The following is a 23,577-nucleotide window of genomic DNA, read 5'->3' as shown; positions in this document are numbered from 1 at the left end:
CTCTCCAAGTAGCTCTGCACCTGTGCTTACACACAGCGGCGCCTGCCTGGCCTGACCTGAAACCAGCACAAAACAGAAGCCCCAGGCACCAGTGGGAAGAAGTGGGCATAGAGGTGACCCCAGGGGTTCCCACTGGGCTGTCTGGTGGCCTCTTCACTGAGTACCACCCACCGGCTCCCCTCCACACTCTCCACACTGTCTCCCATGCTTGCCGTCTGACCTGCAGTAGCTGGGACCCTGAACTGCCCCTTCCTCCAACACAAAACCCAGGGTCTTCTCTTCCAAGGACATCATACAAATTAGCAGGGTTGTGGGGAGGAGGGGAGAGGAAACCCACATCGGCGGGGGGTGGGTAGGGGCACCCACATCTGTTAAGAGGCCTTGTTGCTTCTTTGGCAAAATGGCCCAGAAAGGAGAAGCTGGGTGGGAGGGACCCTGGTCTCACCTTCGCGTCCTGCTTGGTGAGGAAGTCGACGAAGCCGAAGCCTCTGTGCGTGCCGGTCCCGGTCACCTTCTTCGGCAAGCGGACGGTCTTCAGCTCCCCAAAGGTGCTGGAACAAAAACATGCGAGTTTCAGAACTGCCTGCACTGGAGCCGGGTCAGGGGCAGACATGAGGGTGGGCCAGGACCGATCCCCACTCGCTGATCCTTGCCAGCCAGAAGAGTGGGGTGCTTACAGACCACACACGTGTGCACAGACAGGTGTGCACACACTCGGGTCAGTGCCGGCTCCCCGCTGGCCAGCATGTGCCCCGGCGGGGGCACGTGGGTGGCCTCCTCCCTTCAGGCCTTGGTCATCATGCCGGCAGCGGGGACGACTTGGCTGATGGAGACTTTTCCCTTCCTTTCTAATGGGTGGACACATTCATCCTCCCTTTGCCCCTGGGGAGTTGGAGGGCAGGGGTAAATGTTCAGCAAGTGGGGGGCGGGGATCCAGCCTCCTGCACATCTGACCAGCCAGGGCTTGCTCATGTGTGCGCGCCGGGGGCCCCCGGACTCGGGGTCAGCACAGTCTCCTGACCTGAAATCGGCTCCACGGCCGCACTGTGTACGCAGGATGAGTCCCTGATCCCAGACACGAGACCTGAAATGCTTCTTCAGTGCTTGGCGCTTGAATGACACACAGCCACACCCTTTGAACTCCACTTCTCCCACCTGCCTCTGAGTTTTGATATGTGCTAAGCGAAGTCAGGCCAAGTGCTGGAGGAGAAAATGGCTCGCCCCCCCGCCCCCTCCCAACAGGGATCAGACAGGTAAACACGGTCCCTGGCCATCCCCCCAGCCCCTCCCCTCCTTTCCACCCCCTGCCCCAAAAGGATAATTTTGAGAAATTCCGGGACAAAAGGATGGGGCCTCCCTTGCTTTTACCCCGTCCCACTCCCCCTGCCCCCACCCCGTTTTACTCCTCAGGCCCGTTTATCAAACATATACAGACAAGATTGCTGCCGATAAATATTTAATGTGTGCGGCATCTGAAGAGAGGTATTATTTTATTTGAAAATCTACACACACTTGCAGGTGCCAGGGCATACGCACCTACCCACGACGGTCTAGGACGCCTCAGGGCCAGAGACCGATTGGGCGAAAAAAACACAGTAAAGGCCGTAAGCTCTCGTGAAATGATCTAAGCTAAATCCGAGGAGTTAACCCGCGGCCCTGCCAGCATGACCAGGCATCGGCCAGCCCAATTTCTGGAGGCAGGATGGTGTGTAAATGCGGCATTATGAGGCCTCAAAATGAATCTGCACGTCTCCCTGGCGCGTGACCGGCCGCTTCGCTCCCCCTCCTGGCCTCTCTCTGAGCAGGGGGTGGGGGTGTTGCTGCTGGTGAGGAGGCTGGCCTGCCGGAAGGGGAGGGGCTGGGGGGCACCCTGTCAGTCTTCCCAACACCCCCCACACCCCCACCCCCAGTTGGGGCTCATGGCCGACTTGGAAGGGCTCAGAGGCTGGGCAGGTGGGGATGAGCAGGACGGTGAGGTGGGAGAGCACCCAGTGGAGCCCAGTCCACAAACCCTGCTTTATTCTGCCACCTAAAGGCCGACGCGCCCCGCAACAGACACATTGCCTCTTTCTCCAGCGAAGCCCTAGCGCCTCCTCCAGGGCTGGCCTTGGACACGGAAGGCAGGGGATACACACACTCTCTGGTAGGCCCCTTCTGGTAAATATAAGCCGCCCTTTGGCCCCAAGTTCTTCAGAAAGCCACGGGGGCTGCAGGGGCAGGAGCACCGGATGGATCCAAACCTGGTCTGAGAAGGCTCTTGGCGCAGGGGGGCCTTGGCAAGCACTCATATGTGTCTAGGCCATGCTGGGCGTTGGACAGACACAACCTATGGGTGTGCTGGTCTCTCCGCCCGGCCCTCCACTCCTGCCCCAGCTTCCAGGCTCTTTTAGGCTTTGACTTAAGGCAACAGCCTTGGCTGATCTGCTTGGGGTTCGAGGGCCCACTGTGCTTCAGGGTGCTGCCATGCGGACACCCGAGTAATTCTCTGCTTCCCTCTGAGCCTGGAACCCAGCTCTGCAAGAGCAGAAACCACATCTTTCTATCTTGCTCATCACTGGATCTGTGGCTAGGCACCCCGGGCCTGGCTCAGCGTGGATGTCTGAAGGTAGTTTTGGAATGAAGAAACAGTACCCCTGGTGGAAGGGGGACACGACCACTAGGGACATCACACCCAAACCTGGAGGGTGGAGGAACCAGGCCACGGGGTACACACACCAATAGCACAAACATTCATTATCATTGGTCTCACCATGCCCATTTTACAGATGAGGAAACTGAGGTTCAGGGAGGCAAGTGCTTCTTGCGAGTAGGCAGCAGGGCTGGAGAGTGAGCCGGGGACTGTCTGACGTGAACCCGGAGCTCTCTCCACTGCCCAGTGTTTCACCTCCTTCCGTTATCTGGAGGGGACCACTTTCAGGAGCGGGGACTTTCTGTCCCTGGGGTGTGGTCCGATCTGGCGTGAAGCAGGAAAGCTAAGTGTAGGAGGGGGCAAGGATCGCCCCGTGTAGGCTCTGAGGGGTCCAGTGACTTGCCTGAGATCGCAGTGAGGGCGGCTGACTGAGTTCCAGTTCCTTCCACCTCTGTACTGTGTGCAAACCCCTGAGTCTGCCCACAGGGGCTCCAACCTCCTGTGCCTGGCTCCTTTCAGGGGAGCTCACACGTGCGCACATGTGTGTGTGTGTGTGCGTGCACGTGCATGAGAGACAGACAGAGGGAGAGACTGGTGAGGTTAATTCCTCCCTCTCCGCAGAGCACTGCAAGCTGTGGACGCCCTATGCATGGTAAGCAGCTGAGGGTCCGGAGAAAGGAGAGGAAAATAATTAAAAGGTGGAGAATAAAGCTGATGGAGAGAAGCTGAAGGAGCCATGCTCACGTGGCCTGGAGAAGTGGGATATGAGAGCTCGGCTGGGAAAGCCTGGATGGAAGGGCAGCCTCAATCCATAAGGGATGAGGGCAGGGACCAGGGAGTTGGGGTCCTGTCCCAGGGAGACGGTGGGCTGATGGGGAGGTCACAGCCCATTTGGGCTGTCCAGACAGACATCTGCATGGCCAAGGAAATGCTGTCCCAGGACCTGAGGAGCTTAAAAAGCAAAACCAAAACTATTCTTTGGGGGGGTGGGGGGGGTGGGAGCTTCTGCAGTGGTTCAGATGGTAAAGAATGTGCCTGCAATGTGGGAGACATGGGTTTGATCCCTGGGCCATCAAGATCCCCTGGAGGAGGAAATGGCCCTGCACTCCAGTATTCTTGCCCAGAGAATCCCATGGGTGGAGGAGCCTGGTGCTCTACAGTCCATGGGGTCGTAAAAGACTCAGACCTGACTGAGAGACAGAACCCCAGCATCCTTTGGAGGACTGGGAAGGGGCGATGGTGGGCCCGTCTGTTCCTTCCTTCTGAGAATGTGACAAGAGAGAGGGCGGGCTTCTGAAACAGCTGGAAGATTAGGCTTAGATCTTAGAACCGCTACCTGTGAAGCCCCAGAATGAATGGCTGGAGGGTCAAGACACTGTCATTGTGGCTGTCACCCCAGCGACCAACAGAGTGCCTGTGACGTGCTAGGGCTTTTAAACATACCGTTTCCAGGTACAACAACTGTGGGTTAAGGGTCGCTGCCTCCTGTTTTTACAGATGAGAAAACTTAAAGCGCCAAAGAGGCCAAGTGGCCCGCCTAAGCCCCACGGCCCGGGACGCGAAACCCAAGCCAGCTTTTGCTCCTGGCGGAGAAAGGCTGCTGGGGACGTGGATGGCTTTGTTTGAAACTACTGTGTGGGAGAAAATAAAGCCGATACTAATGATCTCAGAGAGATACTGAAAGGGAATTAAAATAGAAAAAGAAAAAAGGTTGGTGTGGTGGGATGGGGGGTGGTGGGGGGCGGCGGAGAAAATCAATGAAGTACCTTTAGCTCCTTGGAGATAAGCGATATATAAATACCAACCATTATTAAGGTTCTTATCTGACAGCAAAGCCCACGGAGCCATGTTTAAGAGCGGCCTTTGCAGAAAGTTGTGTGTGTCTCCTGGGAGCAGAGGCTTGGGTGAGGCTGGGCAAGGCCACCAGGGAACCAGAGAGGGAGAAGATGACAGGGCACCCAGGAACCCCACCCTCCCACCCGCCCCTACCCAAGCCCAGACTCTACCGCTTGGGAAGGAGACACGGATGCTCCCTACTGTGTAGATAATAGAAACCACAAAATAGCAATTACTGTATCAGAAGCTGTGAATAAAGAGGACATACCGGGCTTTTAAACATGGCCCGCCTTCCCTCCCCCACCACGCTCACACTTCAGTAACAAACTCACACCTCACTTTTCCAATTATTTCATTCACCTCGAGTTCACCCATCACTCCCCCCACGCCGCAGCCCCACCCCCGTCTCCGCCACGCCAGGGGAGTGCATGGCTGGTAGGGGATTCGTGGGTTTTCAACAACTGGAGTTTGTTGTCACGGTTCTCGCTTCTTTCGAGGTGCAGTGGGGGTTGGGGGAGGGGGGAGGGGAGGTGGAAGGGGGCGCTGAGGTGTGGAGCGAGGCAAGCCAATTATGCCTGGGCCTCATAAACAAGTCCAGGCATGCAAATTTGTTTGCACACAAGGTCTGAATGTAGACACAACGTGTGTGTGTGGGGGTGTGTGTGTGTGTGTGCATGCGCGTGTGTGTGCATGCGCGTGTGTGTGCATGTGTGTAGGGATCCTCTCCCTTGAGGCTCTGTGACGAGACCTGCTGCAGTCCTGGATGGCAACTTTGCTCGGCGGATGGGGAGTGGGGGTTATTTTTGGCTCTGCTACTAAAAAGGATGAAGCAGCCTCTCTCTCCTCCACTGAAGTGATGGGATGGGTTGGGGAAGGGAAGGAAGTGATAGGGAGACAGAGAGAGAGAGAGCCCTCCAGAGATGCCGAACCTGATGATTCTGTAGCTACTCTGATGCCTGGGTTTGGAGGCTTCATGCAAGGCTAACCTTCCGCCCTGCACGCTGACACCAAGTGGAGGTCAGGCACGCCCTAGGGAGCCTCGGCCCTTCTGCTCCCAGGACACAAGTCCTTACTGCTCTCCTATGTGGATCCACTGGAGGAACCAGCGTCCCAGCAGAAATGCTGAGTCACGTGGGGGAAGTCTGACATCTCTCCACCTGTGCTCAAGGCATTACTGAGTGGGCGGGGGCGGGGGTGAGGGGGCAGAAATCAGCTGCCACCCAAGGGATCCAGAATTGGAACAACACTGTGGTCTGAACAAGAAAGAGATGAAGGGCTGGTTTTGTGATAAGAATAAACTGCAGGCTTCTTTCTGTTTCTTCTAGAGCCAAGAAATAAAGGGCTAAATCTCTTGGTATTAGAAGCCTTTCCAGTATACCACTGCCACCAGCAATTCTCTAACACACATGACATATCCATCCATTCCTACGGTCCTTCTCAGTGACACGTGCCCTGCAGCGTGTTAAACACGGGCTGCACATGATCTCACAACAGCCTCATGATCTAGGCACTGCTGTGCCCATTTTATAGATGGAAAAAACTGAGGCTCAAACTATGTGATTTCTCCAAGGTCACCCCTGAGTCATTACCTACAACAGGGGGTGAAGTGACCTGTTCAAGGTCCCACAGGTGGTCACGAGCCAGGCTGAACTCCAAGTGGGCAGTCTGTCCCTGAGCCTCTGCTCACTGGGCATTTGCGTGGTCTGTCTTGTCTATCAATAATTGGCCAAAGGGCTCTTTGTGCAAGCTGCCAGGTGAGAGGTGAGGGTGTGCCAGACATCAACTTTGTTCTTAGGGATCCTGGGCTGGTAGGTAAGAGCTACAGGCAGGCGGTGAGCTCTCCCACCACTGCCCAAGGGTCTAAAAAGAGGACTCTGGGATCAATCCCCTTCCCATCTCAACTGCTTAGTGTCCACAGCTTGGGGCTTCTGATCTCTGCTCACCACTCTCCCTCTGTTCCCGCATGCTAATGAAGAGTCCGTCCGTGAATTCAGGGACCCACGGAGTAGCTCCCACCAGATAAGTGAATGTGGCAGGTTGGCAGCTGCTTCGCCCGGCGTCCCGTCTCATGTCTCCTCTCCTTACTGACTTGCCATGATGCTAAGGGCCCCAGCTGAAGCAGGATAGAGGGACAGATGGGCTGAATGGACACCTAAGGACAAACCCATCCCTCCATCTAGGACAGGTGGGTTTCTGCAACCGAGGGAGGCCGGGCAACACGACCCATCACCCAAACCTCCAGCTTCTGGAATGTGTACAGAGCAAAGCCTTTAGCCGAGGCTGCCTCGTCCAATCCTCTGGACTCATAAACTGGGAAACGGAGGCTAACCTGACCACTCTGGCTCTCCTCCTGCTCCTGAAGCCACCAAGCTTGGCCTAGCCTCAGAACCTACGACCCTGCTCTTCCCATAACCCAGAACTCTCAGTGCTGAGCTGTTCCCATGATCGACCCTCTTGTCATCCAGTCTCAGCTTGAATGCCACCTTCTCAATGAGGCCTTCTGCATTCCAGGCAGAACCCAGACTCTAACGCTGCTCCTCTGCCGCACCAGCCACTCTCTGTCACCCCTGAGCACTGTCTGGAATGGCTTGTTTACCTGTCTTTCCCTTGCCGTTCAGAAAGAACCACAAGAGATGAAAGAACACTCTAAAACAGCAGGGTCTAGTCTCTGTTGCGTCTGTGGAACCTTGGCCTGTGCCTAGCCCACAGAAAACACCCTGTAAACATTCACAAAAACACTCACTTGACATTGACCGAGTCCTCAGTGAGCGCCAGGTCCCCCTCCTTCGCTCTGATCATCTCACACGAGGCATACGCTATTGCGACAGACATCAGCGTGTCTGGGGCCAGGCCAGGACACGCAGTCCTTCTGTCCTCAGCACACTCTCTCATGTTCCACAACCACACGGTATCACAGGGAGTGTTTGGCCCCTGGAGGTCCACGCTCCTTCCAAAGTAGCCAAAGGGATTCCTTCAACTGCAGGGAGTGAGTAACAGTGGCAAAACGGGGGTGGGGGGAGGCGGGGGCAGGATTACTCACCAAGGGACCAGAGCCCAGACAATGGGGTTCAGAATTCTGCCCTGCTGGGTCAGAGAGCAACGACATCATTCCCTCCAGACAACCCTGGCCAAGCTGCAGCCAGGAGTAGAGGGTCTCAGTGCGAGGCTCCCCCAAAAGGTTATAAAGGTGTGTGTTGACCCCAATCGGGCCTCTACTCTGTCGTGGGTGGTGGTGGTGGGCAGGGGGCAGGCAATGGGTTTGGGAGTCAGTTCGTGGCGGCATATTTAAGCTCAGAGTTGTTCCTCCTTCTTTTGTTCTCGCTCGCTTTTTAAAGAGTGCCTTTTAGAGTGAACTTTTCCAATTACTCACCACTCATCACGGTGAGAGCTGGATGTAGAAAGGTTACCTTATCACCATCAGCGCAGTAGTCCTTTCATTCTTGCCTCTTGGAGGCTGAAGAATGGCCTGGTTTCCAAGAAAGGGAGAAAGGAGGTGTGGAGGATAGCGCTTGGCTTTTCTCAATAGCCTTTCACAGGGTCCTCTGCAGGCAGGCGTGACCCTCTCGGGGATGAGCAGTTAAATGGTATCTCTGAATCAGATTCAGGGCCTGCGTTCCAGGCAGAACCCAGACTCTCCAGAGAGGTTCTGGTGGAGGGGCCCTGGCCCGGCTCTGCCCTCGCTGCCTGTGTGACCCTGGCTGAGTCGTTTCCAGGCTGGACTGATAATCAGGGGAGAGAGAGAGAGAAAGGGAGGAAGGTGTATAAGAACATCTTGAGATGTGCCAGGGCCAGGACAATGTAAGGGACAGAATGCTGGCCCTCAAGTCAAAAATTTCTGGGGCCAGACAGACAATAGGAGGGGGCCAAGAGCTGGGGCAAACTGGCAAAGTCCCAACTCTGGGCGATTCCTGGACCAGTAGCATCAATGTCACCTGCGAGGCTTGTCAGAAAGCCTCAGCCCACTCCTCTCTTTCTGAAATCGGAAACTGGGGGAGATCCGGCAGTCCAGGTGGTAACAAGCCCTCCAGATGAGGGTGCGCCTGCCCAGGTTGAGGACCACTGCTCCATCAGAGTGGGCAGGGACCCCTCGGCCCCATCCCAAACAGCCAGCTGGGAGATCTTTTTTCTAAAGAGGTCTGCAGTCCAGACTCTTTGAAGAAATAGAGTTTTCAAATACTGGTAACAAAGTTGAAACATTTTCAGTGCTGAGTTGCCAAAGATACCCGACTCCCCGTTTTTAGCATCCCCACATGTAGGTTCTATTCTGATTCCATCCTAAGTGAGCAGAAGGGCTGGTCTACTTCCCAAGTGATTGAATTTCCTCCACTCTTTACTACCCCAGATTGAGCCCCTGTCCTACCCTTCCTGGTCCCCTGGGCTCCCTGAGGATGAGAGGGTTTTCCCATTGCATTTGCCATGCAGCACCTAACCAGGCATGGACATCTTCGTGGGTGGCACATATGCAACCAATGAACTGTGCCTTACCATCTTCAGGACGCAGCCCCAGACTGAACATTGTCTGTTAGATCCAAGTACAGGCTTCAGGCAGAAAATGCCATTAAAAAAAGACTTTGAAATAACAGGCAACTTTAAAAAAAACAACATTTTTCAAATTTGTCCTGAAAGATGTTCATAGGCATTTTGTATAAGAAGACTTCTGAAATTAAATACATGTAGGAGAGATCTGGCTAAACAGAACTCAGCAAGCTTCTTGGCTGCAGACCTTGTCAGTGCCTTTAAAATATCTCAAGCAGGATCTAGAAGAGCGAGAGAGAAAACAGCGTTTCTCAAGCTCATCCAGCCATTGAATCTTTCCTCCTTTCAAACGAGCATCTCCCAAGACACTGGTATTCCACGGAACACAGTTGGGAAGTCCAATTTGGAAGAGAAAGAGAAGTAAGACAGTCACACACCTCCAGGTGAAAGGTCTTTGTCTTGAACACTTGGGTGAAACCTCAAATTCACCTGGGACTATGCCAAGTGGGGGACTGCTCAGAATGAGTCTAGTTTTGACCACGAGGGGCCAAGTCACAGCATCGCTGAAAGAATCTAAGTCTGGAGTCAGACGTGGCTTCAGATTCTAGCCCTGCACCTGACGTCAGCTTTAGGGGCTGCTGACACCATGGTCCCACAAGTGAGGAAGAAAGGGAAGCTGTCTTATCAGTAACGCCCCTGTCTTCACACAGATCTGTACTGGGGCCAAGAGAGTGACCCTTCCCAAGCTCTTATGATGTGCCAGGTCAAAGCTGAGAAGGAGTAGGCGGGGCAGGTCAGGGCCCCTCCCGAGGGGAACCCAGGTGTTTCCTGCAAGGAGAAGAGGTTAAGAGGGCCAGATGTGACTGTGTGATTCTTGGAGCCCTGAAAACAGCAGCAGTGCTCCATCTTCCCCACGTGTCCTACCGGTGTTACAAGATAATCAGAAGAACTGTCCCCAAGGAGGCATCCTTCAGCCAGACCCAGGCTCCTCCGTCTTCATTGGGCCGAGCAAGCCCACTGGGACAGCACGTGTCCCCTCTTCCTCTTGGAAGGAGAGCTCCTAGACATGCCCGCCGGCCTGGGGCGTGCACTCTGGTGGGTTCCACGCCTCTGCCGGGCTGACCTAATGGAATATGTGGCGGACGCTCTCCCCACCACCTTTCTCCCCCTCTGGTCTTCAGCTGCCTCAAGTACAGCTAATCCCATTACAAGAAAATAAAGTGGATAATTCAGGCTAATGAAATCGTTACAAGAATGTGGGCAGCCAGAGCTGGACATTCAGAACCAATTTAACACCCTTTGGTGTTAGTCTCAGTACAGAAAATATTCAAGAGGGGGGAAAAATTAGAAAGAAAGAAAAAAAAACCTTCCTCTAAAACCTAGCCTCTTTCTGGTGGGCTTACATCTGATTAAAGAATTAACCTGCTGCGTATCTGACTTCCTGCAATGGTCTCTGTGGTGCCCGATATTTCCACGGTAACTGCAGAAAATAGGAAATGAGGGTGAGAGCATCCAGGAAGTCTGAAGTCGGTGTTAAACGTGGGTACAACTTGATGCCTTTTGATACCTGGTGACTCTGCCCATCGCTGCTGCTGCTCACTCAGAGAAGGACCACTCCTAGGACTCCCCCTCACGACCAGACTCTGAGCCCTCTCATACTGGATTAGAATTGTACCCTCCTGGGGTCTCTATGAGGCAGGAAAGGGTATGGTTAGTTCCCATGCTAAACAGGGCAGGCAGCTGGACCCCCTATCCAGGATGGGCATGTGTGCTGGGCAGAGATACCCCTTGCCCTTTGGCCCACAGCCCTCATGATGCCTGCTGCCAGGTCACGGCCAGACCTCCTGAGCAGGCTGAATGAAGGGGGGGGGGCACTCCACTTCTCAGCCCCTGGCACCTCCACTCAAGTGCCTGCCCCCTCCTCTGCCACACCCATACACACACAGAAGGGACCCTTCAATGTCATTTCTTCTGGATCCATCTTAACGCTCAGAACCCTAGGGAGGACTGCATGTCATGAAGCCAGATGACCTCCGGTTGATTGCCATCAGGCCCACACCACTCTCCCAAACTAACATGGCCTGTTCTGACACCTTAAGCTAAGGGCACAGGTCTCCCAGTGACCCACAAGGTCCTAACGGGGGACTGTGGACGGTGGGTAGACGAAGACAAGGAGGATGTGCAGGAAAAAAAAAAAAGAGAAACCAGATTTTACAAATACGGGGAGAACTTCTGTTGAGCTTGTAAGGTTTTGAAGGGATCTTAAGGGGCACAGGTGGTTAAGCAGAAAGGTTCTAGTCACTGGGGGGATCAGAAACTCTCCACTGATGGTCCCCCCACTGTAGTGCCAACCAGCAGCCCACAGCTGCCAACAGCATCTCCCACTTCCTGATGCATCCCGGGGAGACTGAACATGGGCCACAGAGCGACTCGGGGCTGCTGGGCACACCAGTGAGCATGCCTGCCTCACGGCTGCGGGCCCGGCCCTTCTCATCTCTCTGGAGAAGCACAAGGTGGCAACTTGGCATCCAGACCAGCCTCTAGTGTCCCGACAGCAGCTCTAGGAAAAGGGGCGGGAAGGCGAGAGCATCCTGCACAGGTTCAGGAATCGGAGCTCCAATGGGATGCGAGTCAACGCCACCACTTAGGGGTCGAGGACAGAGGCGCGGGGAGCAGGGGGCTCAGAGCATGGCAAGTTGCACACCACCCGTGCCACACAGCTCCTGCGTCCTGCAGGAGGAGATGCTGCCGTGCGTTCGTGTAGACTCCAGAAGGAAGCAGAGTCCCACGGGCAAAAGAGAATGATGCCAGGAAGCCCACGCACTGAGCTTCCTTCCGCTGGTCACCCATGGGAGGGCCCTTGACCCTGCCCCCTCCCACTGAAAGCCTGTTTGCTTTTACTTTGCAAACTCATTGATCTAATTTCTTGTCCCAGAGCAGCTGAGAAGGGCCAAGAGGTTAATAAAAGGCCTCAAGAAGTGAGGGCTGACCAGGGGTACACACGCTTCCTCTGCCAAGGGTCAGACAGTCTATAGTTCTGCCTTTACAACTTCTCAGCTCTGCCACTGCAGTGTGTCAACAAACAGCTATGTGCCAGTGAAACTTTATTAACAAAGGGAGGGGGCTGTGCTAAGCTGCTTCAGTGTGTCTGACTCTTTGTGACCCCATGGACTATAGCCTGCCAGGCTCCTCCATGGGATTCTCCAGGCAAGAACACTGGAAAGGGCTGCCATGCCCTTCTCCAGGGGACCTTTCTGACCCAGGGATTGAACCCGAGTGTCTTGCATTGGCAGGCAGGCTCTTTACCACTAGCCCCACCTGGGAAGCCTCAGGGGGCTGGCATGTGAGCCTTAGTTTGCTGACTCTTGTGTGAATCCAAAAAAACCAAAACATGGTCTTAAAATAACTGGCCAAGCACAGCAGCCTGGGGCCATCAGGTGCAGGAGCAAATGGCAGATGTATCTACACAGCCCTGACATGCCTTCTGTAATGTGTCCTGGGCTCAGTGACTTGGAGGTCAACACAGACCTATAAGCCTGGTTGTCGCCTCACAAAAATGGCGAGCGGGACAGACTGCCAGGTGGAGGACCCTGAAGGCTTCCCACCCAGCCCGCTGACATACACCAGCGTTGCCTCTGCCATCACCCGAGGCATACCTCTTCCTTGATGTCACTGACTTCTATCCTTCCGTGTATCTTGCTCTCTGTTTGTTTAAGGTCCTTCTTCCCTGCTGGACTACTGTGTAGCCAGGGCCCAGGATGGGGCTAACGGCGCCTGGTGTGCAGCAGAACAAACCATGTGTGGTCCCTCTTATGACCCAGGTCCTCGATGCCAGAAACAGGAAACACAGCTCAGGGAGGTAAACGGGCACCTGGGGCCATTGTAGGAAGCTCTCATCCAGGGGTCCCCGGTCTCTGGGCTGCGGACCCCTACCTCCTGTCAGATTGGCGGCAGCACGGGATTAGAAATAAAGTGCACAATAAAAGTAATGTGCTTTAATCATCCTGAAACAACCCCCACTCCCCCACTTCCGGTCCAGGGAAAAACCATCTTCCATGAAATTGGTCCCTGTTGCCAAAAAAGGTGGAGACTGTTGCTCTCATTCACTGCTGGGAGCGAGGTTCATGGAGGCTGAGCTCCCAGAGTGTACGTGACCCCGAGGGGCTGTCTGTCTGAACCCACAGGGCGATGTCCAGGGATGTCTGACCGTGGAGTTCCCCGACTTCTTCCTCTGCTGTCCTGCGTCCCCAGGCCACTGCAGTAACCCACTTCTGTTCCTGCAACCCCTCCTCAGGTTCTCACTGGAGCCTGCCAGCCACTGGGAAGCCATCAGGCGAGTGATGGGAGGGAGCAGAAAAAGAGGCTAAGGAGATGCTGACAGATACGGAAAGCAGCTCCTGAAGAGCTCGGGATCCTAGAAACTTCTGACACCTGCCGTTAGAAGGAACGCTCCAGGACCCCCACAGCGTCAGGAAGCTCTCCATCCCCTTAGCAAGCGTCCTGAGCATCCATCGAGCCCTACTCATGGCTGGGAAGAGGCAGACAGTGTGGTCGCCGGGTCTGCCGGGCAGGCCCCCAGACTGACACCTCACACCCGGGAGGGACCCCCTTCTCTGGTCCAGAGGGCTCAGACTGGATTGTGCCTCAGATAAGCGGGCAGCCTCGATATCTGAGCTTTCCAAGAAAAGCCCCAGGTTGTCACCAGGGGGAAGAGGGCTGACACACTCTTGCAGACGATGCGGGAGGAAAGCCCACAGCGTGGGCCTTTGATGGAAGGCCTGGGAGGCCCTTCCAGGGGCCGGCGGGAGACAGGGAGTGGACGGTCCCTCACTGGCGCCGAGCGGGAGGGCGATGCTCACTCTGACTGACTGGGACAAACAGGATTTTTAAAAGCCTGGGAAAGAAAATGACAATAAAACAAGCCAAGCTCGGGCTGGCTGGCAAGTTTTCAGAGGCAGGGAGAGGTTGAAATGGATTGGTAAGAGGGAGCCATTTGTTTGGGGCTGAATAAACCAGCGCAGAGCTCGGTTCAACTACAGGAGGGAAGAGGAAGTTTAGGAGCTGAGAGTCCAGTGGGAGCCGAGAGCTGGAGGGGTCTGGAGTCAGGGACGGAGAGAAATGGCCTCTGGAGAGCCGGTTCCAGTGGCTCTGGGGGGAGGAGAGGGAGAGAGTCTGGACATGAGGGCCACGATGGGTCCTGCCGTGGGGTGTATCTTAGTGTGTACAGGTGTCTCAGGTTGAGGTGGGGAGGTCTTTCCGTGATAAGAAACCCACTTAGGGCCAGATAGGATTCGGGCTGTAAGAAAATCGACGAGCCCCAGGCAGAGGTGAAGAGGAAGGGAAGAGTCAGTCATCAGTAGGGAGAGGTCCCCTCTGCAACAAACACTGTTTATCTACCCAGCGAGTTAAAGAGAGTCCTTTGCAAAGTTCCAGAGGAGGGAAGAGTAAATTATCCTGTCTCTGGCAAAGTATGAAGCTCTGGATGTGCTTTATTTCCCGGCTGCCTCTCGGCACATGGGGTGTGGATCTTGGCTGCGTCTCCCGTCCCCCCCGGCTGCCCTCTACTGCCCCCGTTTCACTTGGAAGACAGGAAGTGTGGCTGCAGCTTCTTCAGAAACAGCAGACCTGGGGCGACGCGCACCTTGGGGTGGGCGTGGGGAATTATTGGGAGAGAAAAACAATCAAAGGTTTTCACGCCCTCGTGGGGCAAGATGGGAGAGAAAAGAAAACCAGGCTTGATTTCTCTGGCTCCATTCAAGCCACCCCCCACCCCCAGTGAAACAGAAATTCTAAACAGATCAGATGTCTTGTTTACCAACCCCTGGTGGGGAGCTGTTCCTCCAAAGACAAGGATGAGTTCGCACCCCATGTTTGGGGTGGCCCCCATTCAAACCAGGGCTTCCCAGGTGGCTCAGTGGTAAAGAACCTGCCTGCTAATGCAGAAGATGTGAGTCGAGGCTTTGATCCCTGGGTTGGGAAGATCCTCTGGCGGAGGAAATGGCAACCCACTCCAGTATTCTTGTCTGGGAAATCCCATGGACAGAGGAGCTTGGCCGGCTACAGTCCATGATGGGGTCACAAAGAATCAGACGTGACGGAGCGACTAAACAACAACAATAACCACTCAACGTGGGAGAGATCACAGGTCGGGAGGCACAGGCGACAAGGGATACACGTGCTCACAACGCAAGCTTGGGGGTCAAGCTGCCTCCCCCACTCTCTGCCTTGGCTTGCGAGTCTGTAAAAATGGGGATGACAACTCCCTACACTCAACAGAGCTGTGGTGGGGCTTAAAGGAGACATCATGTCTAAAGCATTTCACACAGAGCTGTGCCCTAGTGCATGCTAAGAGCACAAGAGACAAATGAAGGGGAGGATGACAGAGTCAGTACAGGGGACCAGGTGAGGCAGGTAAGGGTGCTCCTCTCTGGCAAGTTCTGACTTTCTGAGCCAATGCAGAGCAGTCCTGGGCCAGGACTGCAACCCCCCTGACAGATGAGGAAGAGGGGGAAGGCCCCTGGCCCCGCCTCCCTTCTATAGGTCAAGTGGCAGAGATGGGACTGGCACCCACAGACTGATGATACTCAGCATCCACAGACTGATGCTCTGTTCACCGGACGGGCTGCCCCAAGGCCCGGGGATGCTAGAGTTCATCCTCTCCAAAGCGAAACAGGGTAGCTGCACATAGGTGTGGTTTGGACCCTGGGATTCTGCAGGGGTGTGTGTGTCTGTGTGTGATTTCCCTGGTGGGGAGCAGCTCTGGCAGTGAACATTACTACTGTGTTCTGGGGACACTCACTGATGGCATATGGGATGGACTGAGGGGTGGGGTGGACGGTCAGTTACTGCAGCAGACGCATCACCTGCTCTCCAATATCCGTGTCTATTCTGATGAGGAAAAAGCAACTGGTTCTTTTAAATCAGGAGTTGGCAATCTATGGCCCAAGGGCCAAATCTGGCCTATTACCTCTCTGGGTCGGTAAGGTTTCAATGGAGCACAGCTCTGCCTGTCTGCTTATAGTCTGTTTAGGCCTGCTGGCGAGTCAGACGGAGCTGAGTATCTGATGGAGACCACACAGCCCATGAGGCCGAACATATTTACTCTCTGGCTCAGGGTTCTCCAGAGAAACAAAACCAATAGGTTATCTATCTATCTATCTATCTATCTTGTGTTGGCCAAAAAGTTTATCTGGGTTTTTCCACAACATCGTAGGGAAAACGTGAATAAAGTTTTTGGCCAATCCAATACATACAGAGAAAGACATTTACTAAGGCAGACTGGCCCCCACAATCTGCCACCTGCAAGCTGGGGGCCCAGGAAAGCTAGCTCTGGTCCAAGTCCAAGGGTCAGAGAACCAGGGGAGCAATGGTGTTTAAGTCCCAGGTCAAAGGGTCAGGAACCAGGGGCCTCTGGCGTGCGTCTGGTCTGAGTTCCAAGGCCTGAGAACAAGTAGCGGCAATGTTTGGGGGCAGAAGAGCAGAGCCCCGCTTCCAGCACTGTGTTGTTCTATCTGGGCTCTGGCGGAAGGCCGTGGATGGTGCCCCCCACCCCTCCACTGGTGAGGTTCCTGCCTTTTACTCAGTTCACCAAGTCAAAGGCTCACCCCTGCCAGAAAGGCCCTCACAGACAGAAATGATGCTTTACCAGCTTTCTGGGCACCTGGTGGCCCTGTCAAGTTGATGCTTAAAATTAACCATCACAGGCTCTTTACAGAAGTTTGACAACCCCAGTTTCAGACCAATCTCATCCTCTGGCCCAATCCCACTCCCCTCGGTCATCACACTGTCGCTGCCCGCCCTCACCCGCCCCTCACCCCAGGTCAGAACCTTCCCGCTGCACAGCCGTGTCCTCCTCACATCACCTTGAAAACCAGGTGTCGTTACCTCCTGGCCCCTTCCTGGGCTACTTGTTTCCCCTGATCAGGTATTTATAAGCAGACCTCGTTTTCCTGTGGTTTGTAGATGTAACAGCACTTTTTTTCAAAACAAATTGAAGATTTGTGGTACCCCTGCATTGAGCAAGTCTACTGGTACCATTTTCCTCAGCAGAATCCGGTTACTCTGTGTCTGCATCACATTCTAGCAATTCTTGAAACATTTCAAACTTTTGCATCACTGTTATATTGGTTGTGGTGGTCCCTGATCAGTGATCTTGGATGTGATGACTGTAATCATTTTGATATTTTTAAGCAATCAGGAACTACTTATTTATTTAGGCCATGCCAAGAGGCTTGTGGGATCTTAGTTCCCCAATCAGGAACTGAACCTGGACCCTCAGCAGTGAAAGCACTGAGTCATGACCCCTGGACTGCCAGGGACTTCTCAGGAAGGTACTTCTCAATTAAGCTAAGTACGTTATTGTTTTAGACACAATGTGTTGCACACTTCATGGATTTTCTTAATAGAAGAGTGAACACATAACTTTTACGTGTGCTGGGAAACCAAAGAGAATGTGTGTGCGCCTCGCTTTATTGTGAATCTCCTGATTGATGTGGTCTGGATCTGAACCACAGTATCTCCAAGGTCTGTCTGTATGATCAGGGGGCACTATCAGAGGCCGTGAGAAAATTCATGTCAGCTGGTAATTAGGGAGGTTTGCATAAAGTACCATTAGACCTCCCCCGCTCACCCTCCCAAGGCGACATCCACTGGAGGAGACCCTAATAGGGGATGGTTTCCCGGGAGTCTGCCATTGCAGATGGCTGGGCCTGGAGACACTCCAGCAGCCCCCAACTCAGCTTTTCTAGGACTACAAGAAGAGAATATCCGCCTGAACACTCTGTCCTTAGAGGAGAGGACGCTATGCTCAGAAGAACAGGGCACTCCCCTCTCTCTTCTCCCCACTCCCCTTTGGGGGTGCAATGTTAGAAAACTGCTCCCAAACCAGACTTAGCCAAGATAGTTGATTAAGTGGAAGACAACACAAAAGAAGACAAAACCAAAAAACAGGTGCCAGGGAGTTAAAAAAAGAAAACAAAACCCAGCAGGGAGATGGCAGGACACGGGAGGGCATGTGCTCACAGCACTATTTCTGGAGAGAAGCACAAGCCACCAGCTACAGCAGCTGCCCGTGGGGAGCAGCGCAAGGGACCAGACTCTGTCACACACTCCCTCCCCAGTGCGGGCGTGTGGCTGCAGCTGTGGCGGCCGGTCCCCTGAGGACTCTGACTCCCCCTTCCTGCCAGTGGCCCCCTCCGGTGGCCCCCACTCTGCTCCCGGTGCCTGCTCAATCCTAAGTGCAGGGCAGCCCTGGCCCTGGGGGGCAGTCCAGCTGGCAGGGCGCAGGCTCTCAGGCGGACTGTTCTGGAAAGGCCTCTGTGCCCATCTCAGGAGTCTCCGTGGGATCAGGCCCTGGTGACACAGCAGTGGCCTCGGCCGCCCCCAGGTATGACTGCTGCTTCCTGACCTCCCCTCGGTGCTCCCGGGTCACCTGCTGATCTCTCTGTTTCTACTTCCTTTCTCCAAGCTTCTGGTGTGGGGAGAACCAAATGACGGTATCTGTGGCTGTGTGCTCAGTCGCTTAGTCGTGTCCGACTCTTTGCTGCCCCATGGACCTCATCAAATGTCACTTGGTCAGACTTCCCTGGGGGCCCAGTGGTTAAGAATCTGCCTGCCAATGCAGTGGACATGGGTCCCATTCCTGGTTCAGGAAGATCCCACGTGAAACAGGCAACGGAGCCCATGTGCCCTGACTAGTGAGTCCACGCACCCTAGACCCGCGCTCTGCAACGAGAAGCCCGAGCACCACAACTAGAGAGGGCATGCCTGCTCAGGCACTTCAGCCGTGTCAGCCTCTTTGCGACCCTGTGGACTGTAGCCCACCAGGCTCCTCAATTCATGGGGATTCCCCAGGCAAGGATACTGGAGTGGGTTGTCATTTCCTGCTCCAGGGGCGTCTTCCCGACTCAGGGATCGAACCCGTATCGCCTCTGTCTCCTGCATTGACAGGCGGGTTCTTTACCACTAGCGCCACCTGGGAAGCCCAGAGAGTAGCTCGCTGCAACTAGAGAAAGCCTGCACGCAGCGACAAAGACCCAGCATAGCAACCCCCTCAAATAATAATAATCAATAAATAAAAATTAAAAAAATTTTTTTTCACTTAGTCTGTAATGCCCTTTAGTTTTTGGCCTGCCAACCTAAGCACCTACATCACCTCCCAAATGCCCATGCCCCCAATCTGCTTCGTTCCACGGGCAAGCTTTGCCCTAACTGGGGCATTGCTCTAAAGGGTGTGTGGACACGGGAGGGAGGTTTGGAACACTTATTGTCTTGGATTCCCCACCCGGCCCTGAAAATGACTTTTCTCAACCAAGTTTCTCGGCAGCCGCGGCTGCAGAAGGAAGTGACAGAACCGGAGGCAGGTATAGTTGCCACGATACGGCTGTTGCGGTCATTCAGCCTGAGTGCTGGCTCCTGTGGAATGATTTAACGATCTGTCATGGGAACAGAGGAAGGACGATGAGGGTCGTGTGGCCTGATGTCCCCACCCCAAAAAAATAATCGAAGCACCCGCAGCTAGAGAAGGTTCCTGACTGGAGAGATGGGAGGCTGAGAACATTTCTTCCCAGGATCCAGGTGGGCATGCCTTCCCTATCTACCTTTGCAGCAGAGAAACGAGTGAATTAGAAAAGCTGTAGGGACATCCACTCCCAACTGTGCCTTTCTCCGGCTGTCAGCTACGTTCCTTTTATATCCAGAGCCTCAGGGGTCTTTATTTAAAGCTGTGCATGCATATCCCACTCTTTGTGACCCCATGGACTGCAGCCTACCAGGCTCCTCTGTCCAAGTGATTTCCAAGACAAGAATACTGGAGTGGGTTGCCATGTCCCCCTCCAGGGGATCTTCCCGACTCAGGGATCGAACCCATGTCTCTTGCGTTGGCAGGTGGATTCCTTACCACTGTGCCACCTGGGAAGCTTTCTTTAAAGCCACTGCCTCTCAAAGCTTTTGAATGGCTTCCTTCCTCCTTTGGGGGCCCATGGATGGAGGAGGACGAAGCTGGGGACAGGAGAGGACAGGATGGTCAGGATGCTAGGTGGCAGTGTGGACAAGAAATGGAGCCACGTTTATGGCACTGTGACCTCCTGTCTCCCTGACTTGAGTGGAGCTTGCTTCTAGGAGCTGGAGAAACCCTTCATTCTACAAACCACCATTGTTCCTTACACCACTGACTCTGGAAATAACACTAACTCTTGGGGTGGTGAATGGCTCTTTTAGGTGACCAATCCGTCCGGATGGAAGCCAACCCTGCCCACACAGATGATGCAGACACCCTCCACCCGAGGGTGTGTCCAGGACCACACCCGGCGGCCAGCACCCCAGCTGCTAAGGCTCTCATAACTGCAACTCCCGCCGTGAAACTGCCAGGCCCCATCAGTGGGCAGGGGTCCTGGGAAGTCCAGCCTGGAGCTGTCTGGGGATGTGTTGGGGGAGGAAGCTCTGAAACTGGGGTGCCAGACACTGAATGGTGGTAATACAGGAGGAGATGCAGTGCTGGGGGGTGGTCTCCGGGCTTGCGGTGAAAAGAAGGAAAACCTCTGGACTTCCCTGGTGGTCCAGTGGCTAGGACTCCAGGCTCCCAAGGCAGGGGGCCTGGGCTCAATCCATGGTCAGGGAACTTGATCCTCCATGGCGTAACCGAGAGTCCGCATGCCACAATGAAAGATCTCCCACGCTGCAACTAAGACCCAGTGCAGCCAAATAAATATTAAAAAAATACTAAAAAAAAAAAAGAAGAAGAAGAAGAAGAAGAAGAAACTTTTCACTCCCCTTGGAATGGACAGACTAACAGGCTGCCTGGTTCTCCACATTTTAACAGGTTGTTCAGTGACATCGGCAACCTGGCCTGTGGGACTCTGGGCCAGTGGACACGGCACTGACCCATGTGTGACCTGGCCTCCAGGCCGGGCCGCCACCACAGGGGTTCACAGAAGGGCTCTGCAGACTGTAAAGCCTCATCCCAATTGGGCATCACTCTGTGTTCCAGTATTACACTTCTGCTTCAGAGGTAAAGGACCCGGACCAGCACATTTTATTTTAAATAAGGTCATACTAAAAAAGAGTTGCAAGACAAGGCCTGTTTGGTACCAGGAAGGATGCGAGAAGGCACTGGGGTTGGGGTGAATTTAAAATGAGAGCCCTAGGCAGAGGGAGATGAGAAGGCTTGGAGAATTTTGGGGAGGGGAGCTGGACCAAGACCACAGACGGCTCCAAGGAGTGACCTGGGGGTACCTTAGCCTTCAGGACTTTCAACTGTCCCCACGCCACCTGCTCTCTAAGACATATGCTTCCTTACCGTGTGAAAACAGCTTCTACGTGAGTCCCTGCAGACACCCCATCTCTCCCACTGGAGAAATTCTGTAACCGCCACTGCTTCCAGACACTAAAATTCCAACATCTAGCACTAAAGGTCAGGGATGCTGTTAGATGCCCCACAATACGCAGAACAGCCTCTATCACAGCAAATTACCCTGCCCTAAAAGAGCTAAGATCCTGGTCCAGAGGCCGTGAGACCCCTGAACACACCCAGCACCCAGATCTGGGTATCTTAATACCACCACCCACTGAAAAGAACTAGGGCTCCTTGGAGACATGGCTGGTCCAGGGCTGGAGCTGAAAAAGTACAGGATGAATCTGCAATGTCTTGTTACGCCAGAAGATAAGGAAGTACTCAAAGGGGAAAAAAAGAGAGAGACATGTCAAAAGGATGCACCCCAGCCTGAAGGAGTTTCCAGTGGCCAAACTGGGGACAATTTCAATAACATAATAAATAATGATGATCATGGGTTATGACTCACTGAATAATTCTTGAGCCTACACTGATAAAAATTTAAAAAATAAATATGGGTGGGGCGGGGGTAGGGGAGAAGGCAGAGAGGCTCTTCCCAGGAGACTACCAACCAATAAACGTGGGCAATGAATGAATTACAAAATCACCATTTGTTAGCCAGCACAGCAATGGATAATTCAGGCACCATCAGTGGATGCTAACCGCAGTATGGCGAGCCCAGACACAGGATATTTGCAGAGCCCCAAAGCACCTCCCGAGATGAGATATTTACTATTAATATTGATAATTGCAAAGGGAACAATAATAGGTTAACAGTGGAGAAACTTGGCAGAAGCTACTTTAACCAAGTGATCAAAGATAACATCACTTGGTGTCCAGTGGTTAAGAACCTGCCTTCTAATGCAGAGTCTGGGAACTAAGATTCCACATGCCACGGGGCAACCGAGCCCTTGTAATGCAACTAGACGGATGCCTGTGCGCTGCAACCACTGAGCCCTTGAATCCAAAAGCCTTCGAGCCACAACTAAGATCCTGTGCGACCAATTAATTAATTAAAAAGAAAGATAACATCATCAGCAGTGGGACAAAGCGGAGGTGCCTCCTGACATTGGGCACCTCAGAGGATGCCATTTCTGAGGTTACTGCCACCAAAGAGCCTCGATCCAACCTAATCCCGAGGAAGCAGCCTGCAGACACAGCTGGGAACGTCTACAAGACAACTGGCTGGCTGCTCCAAAATTGTCATGATCACGGAAGGCAAAGAAATGCCAGGTAATGTCTCCAAAATGAAAGGAAACTGGGTTTCCCTGGTGGCTCAGATGGTAAAGACTTTGCCTGCAATGTGGGAGACTCAGGTTGGATCCCTGGGTTGGGAAGATCCACTGGAGAAGAGAATGGCAACCCATTCCTGTATTCTTGCCTGGAGAATTCCACGGACAGAGAAGCCTGGTGGGCTACAGTCCATGGGGTCGCACAGAGTCAAGACACAACTGGAGTGACAAACACTAGGGAGATGAGTAAACTAAGCATAACATGCGATCCTGGATTGAATTTTGAATCAGACCTGGCCCCTCCGCCCCCTCCCCAAATAAAGGGCATTATTAGGACAACTGACAAAATGTGAATAAGGTCTGTAGATTAGATAAAGTGACTGCATCCAAGATAATTTCATGATTTTTGAGAACTGCACTGCAATGATAAAAACAACCCTGTTTTTGAAGAAATACATTCTTACTTAAGTTGTTCAAAAAAAAAAATGCCAGTCCCCAGAGGCTCCACTTTAATTGGGCTGGGATGAGGCTCTGTCTGTCCCACTGTTAAAAGTCCCCAAGGTGATCTGGACATGCAGCCCACCCTGCTGTTGGTTCCCCGACTTACTGCCCACCCCCACCCCCCATCACCCATCCAAGCTGGGGACAGAGAGACAGCACAGAACATTGCTCTGTTGAGATTCTGGGTTGGGGGGACTTAACCACTACACCCATGATGCTTTTTGTATAAACTCAACGCTCTAAAAAACATCCCCCTTGAAATACCATAATATAACCAGTTAGTTTAATGACACAGCACGTAACAGTCCTGAAGAAGCCAGCATCTGATCACCCAAAGGGAATTTGAGACAGCCATGTGGCCACTTTGCATGTTTCAGCCTCAACTTCGTCTAGCTTTAAAGGCGATCTTCCAGGCTCACATTCCAGGGGCCACTGACTCAGCTGATGACATGGGTTCATGAAAAACACTTTTTACTGTTCAGATGGCTTTAGATTCTTGGCAGGTACAACAATCACTACAGTTTCCTTACATCTGTACCCTGTACTTTTCCAAAGGCCTTTTGCATGCATTCTCT

General features: G+C 53.5%; 1 protein-coding gene across 1 annotated transcript in view; it reads right to left on the bottom strand.

Annotated features, from left to right (window-relative positions):
• The window catches only part of RBM19 (RNA binding motif protein 19), a 121,631-nt gene that overhangs the window by 34,866 nt on the left and 63,188 nt on the right, over positions 1 to 23,577 (bottom strand). The window contains exon 22 of the mRNA XM_052654402.1: positions 446 to 551. Within this exon, the coding sequence (XP_052510362.1) occupies positions 446 to 551 (106 nt within the window). The remainder of the gene's footprint in view (positions 1 to 445; positions 552 to 23,577) is intronic.

The sequence above is a fragment of the Budorcas taxicolor genome, chromosome 17 (genome assembly GCF_023091745.1).
Source record: "Budorcas taxicolor isolate Tak-1 chromosome 17, Takin1.1, whole genome shotgun sequence".
In the NCBI taxonomy this organism is placed as follows: Eukaryota; Metazoa; Chordata; class Mammalia; order Artiodactyla; family Bovidae; genus Budorcas; species Budorcas taxicolor.
Note: the sequence above shows the minus strand (reverse complement) of the source record. Positions and strands in the feature narration are given on the sequence as shown.